This window comes from Trichomycterus rosablanca, chromosome 13 (assembly GCF_030014385.1).
Source record: "Trichomycterus rosablanca isolate fTriRos1 chromosome 13, fTriRos1.hap1, whole genome shotgun sequence".
Classification (NCBI taxonomy): Eukaryota; Metazoa; Chordata; class Actinopteri; order Siluriformes; family Trichomycteridae; genus Trichomycterus; species Trichomycterus rosablanca.
In genome coordinates, this window is record NC_086000.1 from 11,784,676 (window position 1) to 11,797,648 (window position 12,973).

The following is a 12,973-nucleotide window of genomic DNA, read 5'->3' on the forward strand; positions in this document are numbered from 1 at the left end:
TAAACAGCTGCTATGACAACCGATGTAAACTCTCTGGGTAGATAAAACGGTCTACATTGAATCATCAGGTACTCGATATCCGGAGACCCGTAAGTATCTATAACTTTGGTGTTAGTGCACCAGTTATTGTTTATATAAATACAAAGTCCGCCTCCTTTGCTTTTACCGGAATTTATAGTCCTGTCCGCTCTAAAGACGGCACGGTCCGCTAGCTCGATAGCAATGTCAGGTGTATTCTGATCCAACCAGGTCTCCGTTATTATCATCACACAGTGATTCAACCTGTGCGAGATTGTCCTCAGTCGTAATTCATCCATTTTGTTGTTAAGCGACCGGGTGTTGGCAAGAAAGAGACTCGGGATGGCCGGTTCGTAGGGCTTAGCCTTTAGCCTAGCTAGCAGCCCCCCTCTCTTACCTCTCTTTTGCTTTCTGTGCCTTCGCCGTCTCAGCGGGGGACTGATGAACTTTGTTCTTGCGGTGGAGCGCCGAATCTCCGGGAAAATAAAGCCCCAATTACTATTATCATTCAATGTGTGAAGATTATCCGCAATTCTTAGCAGTTCCTCCCTGCTATATTTTACATAATAGCTGTCAAACGAAGAGTGCCGGGCTGCTGCGACTTGGCGCGCCGCCATCATGACGTATTACGAGAAGTCACATCCGATTTTGCTCTGCAATCTGCGATTATTTTGTTCAATCCTAAAATTTCCAATGAGTGGAAACAACTGGGCAAACGAGCCTCCCAGGCCAATTTCATTTCAACAGTGCTAGTGAGAATTAACCAGATTTAAAAAGCATTTACAAACTGAATTTAATAGTTATTAGCATGTTAAATGACAAGATCAGTGTTTCTTAGCATGTGGTGCATATCATTTGCAGGTGTGGCTGCTCCCCACACTGGAAATAGGGCATTTGTGAACTACAACACAATGCCACACCCAGCATGGAAGCCTTATAACACACATCCAGGCTTACCGATTGGATACATCCGAATGGAAATTCCTCCAACTGGTGAGCATCCAGCAATGTGGGTGCATGGGACAAACTTCCTCCCACCCAGGCCAAGACCAGAACAACATTTTATCTCTTCTGGACAGATTGAATTCAACAATGCTGGTATGAAAACTAGATCATTTCAAAAGCAGCAGGACAATGTATATTGTCTACAGTATATGGGTCAAAGACGAGACGTAACTTTTTAGTGTCCCCACTTGATAAATAATATACAATTATATTAATATAAGTGGATATACCTTCAATCTACTCCATTTGTACATGTTTACTGAAACTTAAAGTAATTTTTACAGAAAATGTATGATTTTTGAAAAAATAACCCTTGAAACCCCCAAAATGTCATTCAGTGCAACGGTCCCCCTACCTCTTTAAGTAATAAAACATTAAGAAAAAACTAATTAATCTTAAGCAAAACTTAAAATTTACTGCTTTGGCATAATTGTACAAATGTCATGTGTGACATATTAAATAATATTCAATCAGATGTGTTTTTTAATATTAATAATATTCAGGACACTTTCAGTCCCCATTTTCCCAATCTTCAGTTGTCATTCAGTACAACGTTAATAAAAAGCCTTATTTTAATATTTGATCAAGCTACTGCAGTCATGTGACCAATTATAACAACAAAAGAAGACACCTGGGGACCCTTCAGCACACACAAAGGTCAATGCATTTTAACATTATTTGATAAAAATGTCTTTTTACTGACATAGTACATTAAAGAACAAAACTGAGTGTCATTCAGTACAACACAGAAAACGTAATATTACGGTTACTCTTGTAAACAAACAAGGTTATTAACATTTAAATGTGAATATGTGTAGAAATGTCTTTGAGTTAAGGTCAATGTTAGCTTTGGCTAACCACTGGGATAACTGTAAAATGTGCTAAAGTAAAATTTATGTCATTTAGTACAACAACAGTCATTCAGCACAACAGAATTTCGTTGTTGCACTAAATTGACAATGACATTGTTATACTGACTTTTTAATGTTTTAAAATTATTTTTTAAAGCAAAATTGAAACAGAAATTCCTTTGTGTGGCCAAATCCACCTGATGAAATTTACTACCTTAAGTCTGATGTCAAAATCATAATCGCAGAACTAAAGCCATGTACAGCAAGAACCTCAAGGTTAACAACAAAAGATAAAATGTGACTTCAAATGGTTTTCACTGCTGAATGAATTTAGATTTACTGCAGCAACTTTTTCACGTGTTATGACACAAATTCCACACTTCCACACTGTTCTGGTGTCTTACAAGTTGTTATGATGGCTTCATTAGCTATGTTTTAATATTAAAATGCTTTATGAATACATTGAAATGCTTTAACAGCAACCATTTTTTCATGCTATGACAGGACTTCAAATGATCTTATGTTACATCACTTTTATGCAAGTTTCTTGTTTTATTTCAGAATAAAGTTTATGTTTTTGATTGCCTTACTTTTTTCATGATGAAGTTTGTTTGTTTGTTTGTTTATTAGGATTTTAACGTCATGTTTTACACTTTCGGTTACATTCATGACAGGAAACGGTACTTTATCTTCACACAAGGTTCATTAGCTTTATCAAACACAGTCATGGACAATTTAGTGTGTCCAATTCACCTCACTTGCATGTTTTTGGACTGTGGGAGGAAACCGGAGCTCCCGGAGTAAACCCATGCAGACACGGGGAGAACCTGCAAACTCATGATGTAGTAATATTATAACACATACTTGCCACTGGTGTGGCATAATTTCATTCTACTACTGCTACTTTAATCAATGAAGAACTTAAAAACAAATTAAGTCATGAATATTCTGATGTAACAGGATAATTTGGAGTATGTCATTCAGTGCAGCATAAAATCATCATACAGTGCAACAAAAACATTTGCTTAAAATAACTGTAATAAGTAATTATTATATATTTTTTTCATGTGAATGCAAGAGAATCCAGGCCTGCTTCATAGAAAACGGAGTTTGATTGGGTTTCAAATAGAATAGAATGTGTAGCAAAAACATCTTGTATACAAATAAACAAAATCCCAAGACGCATTAGAGTACAAACAATGCACAGAAAATTTAAAACAGAGTAAGTACAGTTTGTTCTGAGGTTTTAAATATTTTGTAAGAGATATACTAAACTTATACATTTGAAATGGCTAAGATTGTTCCTTGTGTGTGTATTTTTTCATAAATTAGTCGTTGCACTGAATGACATTTTTGTGCCCTTGTTGTGTGTCAACAACTCAAACTATCAAATAAGCAAAATGCTGAGAAAAAAAATACATATTTACATAGGTGACACATTTGTGCACAATATTAAATGAAAAAATTATACAATTTAACCATTTTATTTTTTTGGTACTTGGAACACCCTATTCGTCTTTCACCCATATACACTATATACTTTTATTTAATTATTTGCAGGCGTGCCATCTCCCCATCACCACTTTGGAATGCCCTTTGTGGCACACAATATGATGCCACACCAAGGGTGGGAGCCTTACAACAATTCTTCAGGTTTTGTACAACCTGGATATATGCATCCTCCAATGAACATTCACCCAACTGGTGAGAATACTGAGCATCTTACCACATGGAGGAATGAGACAAGCTTCTTCCCTCTGCCAGCTGAGGAACTACAGTGTGCCCATCAGGCACCAGGCCTTAAGGATGCTGAAGAACCACAGTTTGTCCACCAAAGCACCAGGCCCTGAGGATACTGAGAAACCACAGCGTGTCTACCAAGCACCAGACCCTGAGGACGCTGAGGAAGCAATGTGTGCCCACCAAGCACCAGGCCCTAAGAATGTTGAGGAGCCAGTGTGCTGGCCAAGCACCAGACCCTAAGGATGCTGAGGAACCACAGTATGCCCACCAAGCAGCAGGCCCTGAGGATACTGAGGAACCACAGCGTGTCTACGAAGCACCAGTCCCTGAGGATGCTGAGGAGCCACACTGTGCTAGCCAAGCACCAGGCCCTAAGGATGCTGAGGAACCACAGTGTTCCCACCAAGCAGCAGGCCCTGAGGATACTGAGGCACCACAGCGTGTCTACCAAGCATCAGTCCCTGAGGACGCTGAGGAAGCAAAGTGTGCCCACCAAGCACCAGGCCCTGAGAATGTTGAGGAGCCAGAGTGTGCTAGCCAAGCACCAGGCCCTAAGGATGCTGAGGAACCACAGTGTTCCCGCCAAGCAGCAGGTCCTGAGGATGCTGAGGAAGCACAGCGTGTCTACCAAGCACCAGTCCCTGACGACGCTGAGGAACCACAGTGTGTCCACCAAGCAGCAGGCCCTGAGGATGCACATGTGGAAAAGGAACCACAACTCATCCCACAAAATGTCCTTGAATGTGACAGTGATGACATGGAATCCATCAGCTCTAAGTTGGAAGATTTATTTCCAGAGATCTTTTCAGCTCCTGGTGGTATTTTCAAATTTAGTATTAAGTTCTATCATTTAAAAAATGAAAAATGTCAACAAACTCATCTAACAAATCAACCTTGTATTTTTAGCACCAGAAGAGCTCTGCGATGGCATTGATTTTGATGAAATACTGTCAGAATTGAAAGCGCGCACAGGCGATTCAGCAGTCACTGCACAAAGTATCAACACATGCGAGAGTGCATCTAAGACAAAACGAGATGTCTTTCTCTGGAAGCCTTCTATAATCCTTACAGATGACGTTCTAACAAAAATGCAAAGTAAGTTTTAAAATATACATACAATTGCAGTTCAAACTTTAAAGACGTTGACATGAATGATTTGGGCATGCTAGACTAAGCATGAAGCTGATCACTAATCATTTCGGATTATGTCTACATATACTTATTATTTACAGATGAGGTCAGAGATTTTTGTGACTTCAAGGAACTTCCCCCAGTGATGACAACTGGTTTGGAAGACCCAGCAACTAAATACAGTCTAGGCATCCCCCAATAGATGCACCATGTACAAGTTCCATCCACACTTCAAATGGTGTCATGAGTCTAAATGGTGAGTTCTCAATATACTCATTTCTTTTTCTCAACCAAAAGAAGCAAGAATATTCAGTCCAGATGTGCATTTGTATAGCAGGTATGTCATATAAAACTGTGTTTTCCACAGATTTACCCGCTATAGATCTACAAGTGCTGAAAAACATGGGATACAAGGCAGACTTTTTGCCTGGCTATGAGAGTCCTCTGCAGACTCGTATCACAAGCTCAGCACAAGAACCTTCAAAGGATGAGCAGCTAAATGACAAAAGACGAAAGAGAAAGAGGGATTGCTTTTCTCCTGAAAGAGAAAACTATGATGCAGAGCCACAATACACCATGCATTCAACTGTCTCTACAACCTCTAATCTTAACTTCACTCAAAATGAAGTCATCAACTTGAATGGTAAATTATAAGCCTAACAGTTTACAACAGAATACTAACAATATATTATTAGAACTTGCTTCCAAACTTCAGCGAAGTAAGAAAAAGGAAGAGAGAGGACTCTGAAAATCACACAGCTAAACCTCCATGCAACAAACATCGAACTGACTGTTATTGAGAGCAAAACAGCTGCTGTATTGTAATAACAATACATGTAAATAAATATACCTGCAATTATCTTTGCTTGACGAAAAATGTTTGCTTATAATACAATCATATTCAGTCCTGGTCAAGGTGGTTCCAAAGCCTATTTCACACACTTTCAGACAGGTTGCCTGTCCTGGGCACCATACATTCCTTCACATCTGGTTCAGGCGCAGGCTCAAGAAAACGTTTTCTCTGTCTGGTCTGTCTGGTTTTCCCTGTCAGCAAATCCTATGTTCTAGTTAAAGAATGAGCGTGAGTGGTGAAGGAATTCAGAGAGCACAGGGTGATCCCCAGTAGCAATCATATGTTTCAGAAGAGGCATGTGCTAGTATGCAGCCCTCTGTTGCCAGCGTAAGTGTGGTGCAGCAGAGAAAATCAATAAGAATTGAAAATGACTGAAGTAGGAGAGAAACTGGTCTTATGATACCATCTTTTGCCAAGTTCACACTACACGACTTTCCAAGTCGTCAGGTCGCTTTACAGTTTACACTACACAACTGGATCTCTTGTAATCAGGAGTCTTACAAGTCAGTGTGTATTTCACACTACACGACTGATCGGCGATAGGGGGTTTCACACTACACAATCTATCACAAACTGGAATCACAGGCGAGCTTCTGTGGTCTACGTTTTGTCACGAAAAAAAGCGCGAAAAGTGACGAAAGGTTTAATGATACCACGTCCAAAAATGCACGTCACCAAGTAGCGAGCGATAAAAAATAAATGAATCTGAGTTGATTTAGCTTGGATCGTTCTATAGTGAGTTGGAGGTTAATAAATATTTTTTGCAATGCAACGTTGGTGTTATGTTTTGTAGAAAACAATAAGGTCAGAAATATTGTAAAACTTGTGTGTGTGTCAATGTATTCTGATATAAAGTATTTTATGCCCCTGTCCCACCTTTTTACAACTTCTCCCCTGCGTTTCCCCTCCCACTGTATCTTGCATTCTCATTGGCTGTTCAATATAGCACGCATTGCTAGTTGGGCACCTCAGATTCAGATATTTGATGAGCTAGAAATCTTGCTTCGGTCGCCGAGCCGCTCAGATCGAGTTGTTGAGTAGTTCACACATAGCGATTGAGAGCCGAGTTTCGATCGCAGAGCCGGCAAATCTAGCGCCGACCAATGGCCGAGCGAAAATCAGGGCAAAAATCGTGTAGTGTGAACTAGGCATTAATGTCACTCTCATGTGTCACTCTCATGTGGTCAGAGGGGGGTCCTTTTCGATTGATAAATAGAGTACAGTAAACAAGATTATCTCTTATATCTGAACAAAAATCTGAAAGGTCTACTCACATTCTGGCATGGTGGCATTGTGCAGGTTGTTTCCAGTCAGACGAGACTGGAAAGCAGAGCTGAAGAATCCATCTCCTGGACCACTGCACATAAAAAAAGGTACAGTGGAAACAGTTCATCACCAAGATTGAGTTACCATGTATAATTGATCTGGACTTTTTCTGTCTAAACCCTACATAAAAATCTTTTAATGTGGCAGGAAATAAAGTATATAGAATAACGGAATTATATAAATAAGCCCAGCTTAAGCCAATCGTATCCAATTACCCAATATGTATTTCCGCCTATTCCAGCCTACTGCTGCTGACTTCCACTCTTGACCAAAGAGAGCCGTGATTATCACATGCCCTATTTGACACATTTGCAATAGCCAGCTGCTCTATTCACCTGCATGAGGCAGTTTATAGGGAGATTGTAGCATGCACAGAGAATCACACACCGATCTTCATTATTTACGTAGCCAGCAAAAGTCAAAATTGCAGCAGTTAGGAATCCCAGTGGCCTTCCTCCAGTCGGCCGTTGCCATAAAAATGCAAATTTCCCTAGGTCACTATAGGCTCCTAGAGCTGCTTTGATAGGCCAGTTGATGGACTGTAGATGTTTCTAGGCTATCCTTAGGTGTATCAGGCTGGCCAAGTGTTTACTGCCTTCCCAGTGAGCATTCAACCAGTCTCAACATGGAGTCGTGGGTTCAAATGCCACTTCTCATTAATTCATTAACTTCTTCTAAGCCTACAATATGATATGACCTTTCCTTTTGTCTGCAGTGGCAGCTTTGTGGTTAAGGTACTGGGTTGGTGATCAGAAGTGGCTGCTTTAAGCTGGCACCATTGTCAAATTGCCTCTGTTGGGCCCCTGAGTAAGCCCTTAACCTTAAATTGTATTCGGTCACAACTGTAGGTTGCTTTGGATAAAAGCATCTGCTTAATGCCACAAACGTGAATGTACAGGTTAACTGTTCTTAGTCCAAGACTAAAAACATAATTATAAAACGGATAGTTCCGGTCCTAAAATCTGATTGGCTGAGCCGCGTTCGAAGCCGTTGTAAAATCCCCGATAAACGCACACCTATGACCACCTCACATCATTCCATATTAATACGCCACTGAATAGAAAAAATGTATGTTATTTTCGCCCTCATGTTGCCTAGCAACACTGTTAATCGAACTATTTTGCGTCGCGGAAGAATGCTTTATTGTAAGTTTATACACAATAAATACATTTATGAATTAAACATTGTTGTATTTATTATATTTTATGTTGACCGCCGTTTTATAAAAGCAATAAGCCACTCGAGACCGTGCATTACTGTTATGATTTTAGCACGGGGAAAGAAGTTTTAGGCACTCCGCTTCGCGTCGTGCCAAAAACGTCATCCCCGTGCTAAAATCATAGTAATGCACGGCCTCTCGTGGCTTATTGCTTTATTATAAGAGAGTACCTTCTGTTTAAGACGACAAAATGGACAGCAAATATTGTAGTGTAGAGGAGCAAGGGGAGCAATATCAACCCAAACACTCGAGCAGAAAAGTGCTTGAAAAAATCCACCTGATGAGAAATAAAACCGGCATGTTAAACACAAAGAAGTCTGACCTATATCAAACACTTCAAACAGTTATTGTCCATACCGGAGCCAGATGGGTGTCTCCCAGTAGCTTCCAGAGGTCCCATGCTGTGTTAATGCCCACTAATAAGATAACAAACAGTCCAACAAACTTCACCCCCAGAGAGCCAGCCAGGTTTACTCCTGTCAGAAGCAGCCACAGCCACCAAGACCAGCTGAAGGGCCTGAAGCATGATGTCAAAATGAGCCAAAAAAAGATCAGTGAGAGGTAAAACTGAGTGCATATTTAAAAACATTACTTTAATAATTTAAAATGGAAATTTTTCATGTTACAAGATAATGAAAACAAATATAGTCCTGTCTTTAAGGTGTTTGCTATGGCTCTGTAGCTTTTTATATTTAAGTGCCAGTGTTTCAGCCACATGTACTTTGCGGTGGCGGCCCGCCGCTGCTTAATTATTGCCGCCGCTCCATCAGAATTTATATAATTACATGAAACCGCAATTACAAAAGCAGAGGGCTTTTATTTTGGAGTGAGGAATACAGGAAGTGGAAAAATGAAGCGCGCTGCTTCTATCTCTACACACCTGACAAGCGAGTGAGAGAGGGAGAAAAAGAGGAGAGGAAAGAAAGAAAGGTAGATTAAACTAGCTAACGTTAAGTTAGATAGGATTTACAGTTGAAAACATTTAGAATGTTACTTTTGGTTTGGCACATACTGTCTAATGAACGGAGCCTGTTTAGATTCTAAGCTTTAAAACAGTGCTGTCAAGGCTAATGTGTTCATTTTTAACACGGATTAATCATATGACCAAGTTTGACCCTAACATTTATTTAGTAAATTAAGAGATTTTAATTCAGAAATCATCAAAACTACACTGAGATCATTATAATAAAGAAAAAAGATTCCTCTATCCAGTTTGTCATGTATACTACACTACACCTGTATTTGTTTTATTCCTCCACATACAAAGAATTACTAGTATTTTAACTTGTAATTTATCACAGAATATTGTTGCAATTAATAAAAGTATTGAATATAAATATAATGTGTTGTTCTTACATTGATTCTTTTATTTTAAATTAAAAAGCTTCAGTCTTAAGAACACTTTAAGCTTTTTTCTTTAGGGGAATATATATATGATTGGTATATACAGGGGTTGGACAAAATAACTGAAACACCTGTCATTTTAGTGTGGGAGGTTTCATGGCTAAATTGGACCAGTCTGGTGGCCAATCTTCATTAATTGCACATTGCACCAGTAAGAGCAGAGTGTGAAGGTTCAATTAGCAGGGTAAGAGCACAGTTTTGCTCAAAATATTGCAATGCACACAACATTATGGGTGACATACCAGAGTTCAAAAGAGGACAAATTGTTGGTGCACGTCTTGCTGGCGCATCTGTGACCAAGACAGCAAGTCTTTGTGATGTATCAAGAGCCACGGTATCCAGGGTAATGTCAGCATACCACCAAGAAGGACAAACCACATCCAACAGGATTAACTGTGGACGCAAGAGGAAGCTGTCTGAAAGGGATGTTCGGGTGCTAACCCGGATTGTATCCAAAAAACATAAAACCACGGCTGCCCAAATCACGGCAGAATTAAATGTGCACCTCAACTCTCCTGTTTCCACCAGAACTGTCCGTCGGGAGCTCCACAGGGTCAATATACACGGCCGGGCTGCTATAGCCAAACCTTTGGTCACTCGTGCCAATGCCAAACGTCGGTTTCAATGGTGCAAGGAGCGCAAATCTTGGGCTGTGGACAATGTGAAACATGTATTGTTCTCTGATGAGTCCACCTTTACTGTTTTCCCCACATCCGGGAGAGTTACGGTGTGGAGAAGCCCCAAAGAAGCGTACCACCCAGACTGTTGCATGCCCAGAGTGAAGCATGGGGGTGGATCAGTGATGGTTTGGGCTGCCATATCATGGCATTCCCTTGGCCCAATACTTGTGCTAGATGGGCGCGTCACTGCCAAGGACTACCGAACCATTCTGGAGGACCATGTGCATCCAAAGGCGGTGCCGTGTATCAGGATGACAATGCACCAATACACACAGCAAGACTGGTGAAAGATTGGTTTGATGAACATGAAAGTGAAGTTGAACATCTCCCATGGCCTGCACAGTCACCAGATCTAAATATTATTTAGCCACTTTGGGGTGTTTTGGAGAAGCGAGTCAGGAAACGTTTTCCTCCACCAGCATCACGTAGTGATCTGGCCAATATCCTGCAAGAAGAATGGCTTAAAATCCCTCTGACCACTGTGCAGGACTTGTATATGTCATTTCCAAGACGAATTGACGCTGTATTGGCCGCAAAAGGAGGCCCTACACCATACTAATAAATTATTGTGGTCTAAAACCAGGTGTTTTAGTTATTTTGTCCAACCCCTGTATATATATATACAGTGTGTCACAAAAGTGAGTACACCCCTCACATTTCTGCAAATATTTTATTATATCTTTTCATGGGACAACACTATAGAAATAAAACTTGGATATAACTTAGAGTAGTCAGTGTACAACTTGTATAGCAGTGTAGATTTACTGTCTTCTGAAAATAACTCAACACACAGCCATTAATGTCTAAATGGCTGGCAACATAAGTGAGTACACCCCACAGTGAACATGTCCAAATTGTGCCCAAAGTGTCAATATTTTGTGTGACCACCATTATTATCCAGCACTGCCTTAACCCTCCTGGGCATGGAATTCACCAGAGCTGCACAGGTTGCTACTGGAATCCTCTTCCACTCCTCCATGATGACATCACAGAGCTGGTGGATGTTAGACACCTTGAACTCCTCCACCTTCCACTTGAGGATGCGCCACAGGTGCTCAATTGGGTTTAGTCCATCACCTTTACCTTCAGCTTCCTCAGCAAGGCAGTTGTCATCTTGGAGGTTGTGTTTGGGGTCGTTATCCTGTTGGAAAACTGCCATGAGGCCCAGTTTTTGAAGGGAGGGGATCATGCTCTGTTTCAGAATGTCACAGTACATGTTGGAATTCATGTTTCCCTCAATGAACTGCAGCTCCCCAGTGCCAGCAACACTCATGCAGCCCAAGACCATGATGCTACTACCACCATGCTTGACTGTAGGCAAGATACAGTTGTCTTGGTACTTCTCACCAGGGCGCCGCCACACATGCTGGACACCATCTGAGCCAAACAAGTTTATCTTGGTCTCGTCAGACCACAGGGCATTCCAGTAATCCATGTTCTTGGATTGCTTGTCTTCAGCAAACTGTTTGCGGGCTTTCTTGTGCGTCAGCTTCCTTCTGGGATGACGACCATGCAGACCGAGTTGATGCAGTGTGCGGCGTATGGTCTGAGCACTGACAGGCTGACCTCCCACGTCTTCAACCTCTGCAGCAATGCTGGCAGCACTCATGTGTCTATTTTTTAAAGCCAACCTCTGGATATGACGCCGAACACGTGGACTCAACTTCTTTGGTCGACCCTGGCGAAGCCTGTTCCGAGTGGAACCTGTCCTGGAAAACCGCTGTATGACCTTGGCCACCATGCTGTAGCTCAGTTTCAGGGTGTTAGCAATCTTCTTATAGCCCAGGCCATCTTTGTGGAGAGCAACAATTCTATTTCTCACATCCTCAGAGAGTTCTTTGCCATGAGGTGCCATGTTGAATATCCAGTGGCCAGTATGAGAGAATTGTACCCAAAACACCAAATTTAACAGCCCTGCTCCCCATTTACACCTGGGACCTTGACACATGACACCAGGGAGGGACAACGACACATTTGGGCACAATTTGGACATGTTCACTGTGGGGTGTACTCACTTATGTTGTCAGCCATTTAGACATTAATGGCTGTGTGTTGAGTTATTTTCAGAAGACAGTAAATCTACACTGCTATACAAGCTGTACACTGACTACTCTAAGTTATATCCAAGTTTCATGTCTATAGTGTTGTCCCATGAAAAGATATAATGAAATATTTGCAAAAATGTGAGGGGTGAACTCACTTTTGTGATACACTGTATATATATATATATATATATATATATATATATATATATATATATGATTAGGTGAAGACAGACCTGAGAAACAGGCTACAGGGGAACCATCTGGCAGCGTGAATGTTACTGAGCATCAGTGGGCCACCTCTGGCAGAGTTTCCCTATGATAGAGCCATGGAGCTCTTTTTTTAAAAAGAAATCAAGGAAAATTAAGTGCTCTAAGCCAGGCTGCAGTCTATGCAGCTGAATTTATAAAAAAATAGTGTGTAAAGGTGTTGAGGGTGCCTGCCGCTGCTAAAAAGAATTCTAGAGTGCTGTTTAATAATGTTGTCCCTGACAGCTTTAGGAACATTTTTATTCACTATTACTGCATGAAATCTTTCTAACAAATGGTTTCAAAACATGGTTTATAATAAAACCAGGTGTAATATGCCTAACAGCATGTTTTAATTATGCATTTATATTCATAACTGATTTATTACTTCTTTTCACTTAAATAAATCAACAAAATATGTCATTTGGCCAGGGGTGCTCAGACTTTTACAT

At 40.8% G+C, this 12,973-nt stretch overlaps 2 protein-coding genes across 3 annotated transcripts in view; one reads left to right on the forward strand and one right to left on the reverse strand.

Moving 5' to 3' along the window:
* Positions 1-12,973, reverse strand: part of pomt2 (protein-O-mannosyltransferase 2) — a 43,699-nt gene that overhangs the window by 19,917 nt on the left and 10,809 nt on the right. The window contains exons 6-8 of the mRNA XM_063007175.1: positions 8,504-8,663; positions 8,317-8,423; positions 6,876-6,958 (exon numbers count right to left, since the gene is read on the reverse strand). Coding sequence (XP_062863245.1) covers positions 6,876-6,958; positions 8,317-8,423; positions 8,504-8,663 — 350 coding nt within the window. The remainder of the gene's footprint in view (positions 1-6,875; positions 6,959-8,316; positions 8,424-8,503; positions 8,664-12,973) is intronic.
* LOC134325526 (uncharacterized) lies at positions 42-5,607 on the forward strand. Of its 2 annotated transcripts, XR_010014301.1 has the most exons (5): positions 42-89; positions 880-1,116; positions 4,524-4,712; positions 4,850-5,004; positions 5,116-5,607. XR_010014301.1 is itself a non-coding variant. In XM_063007755.1 (4 exons), the coding sequence occupies exons 1-2, from the start codon at positions 3,860-3,862 to the stop codon at positions 4,575-4,577; spliced, it is 630 nt and encodes a 209-aa protein (XP_062863825.1). In that variant the 5' UTR covers positions 3,485-3,859; the 3' UTR covers positions 4,578-4,712; positions 4,850-5,004; positions 5,116-5,607. The 2 variants fall into 2 exon arrangements, 1 of the variants encoding a protein (XP_062863825.1); XM_063007755.1 differs by lacking the exons at positions 42-89; positions 880-1,116 and adding an exon at positions 3,485-4,435.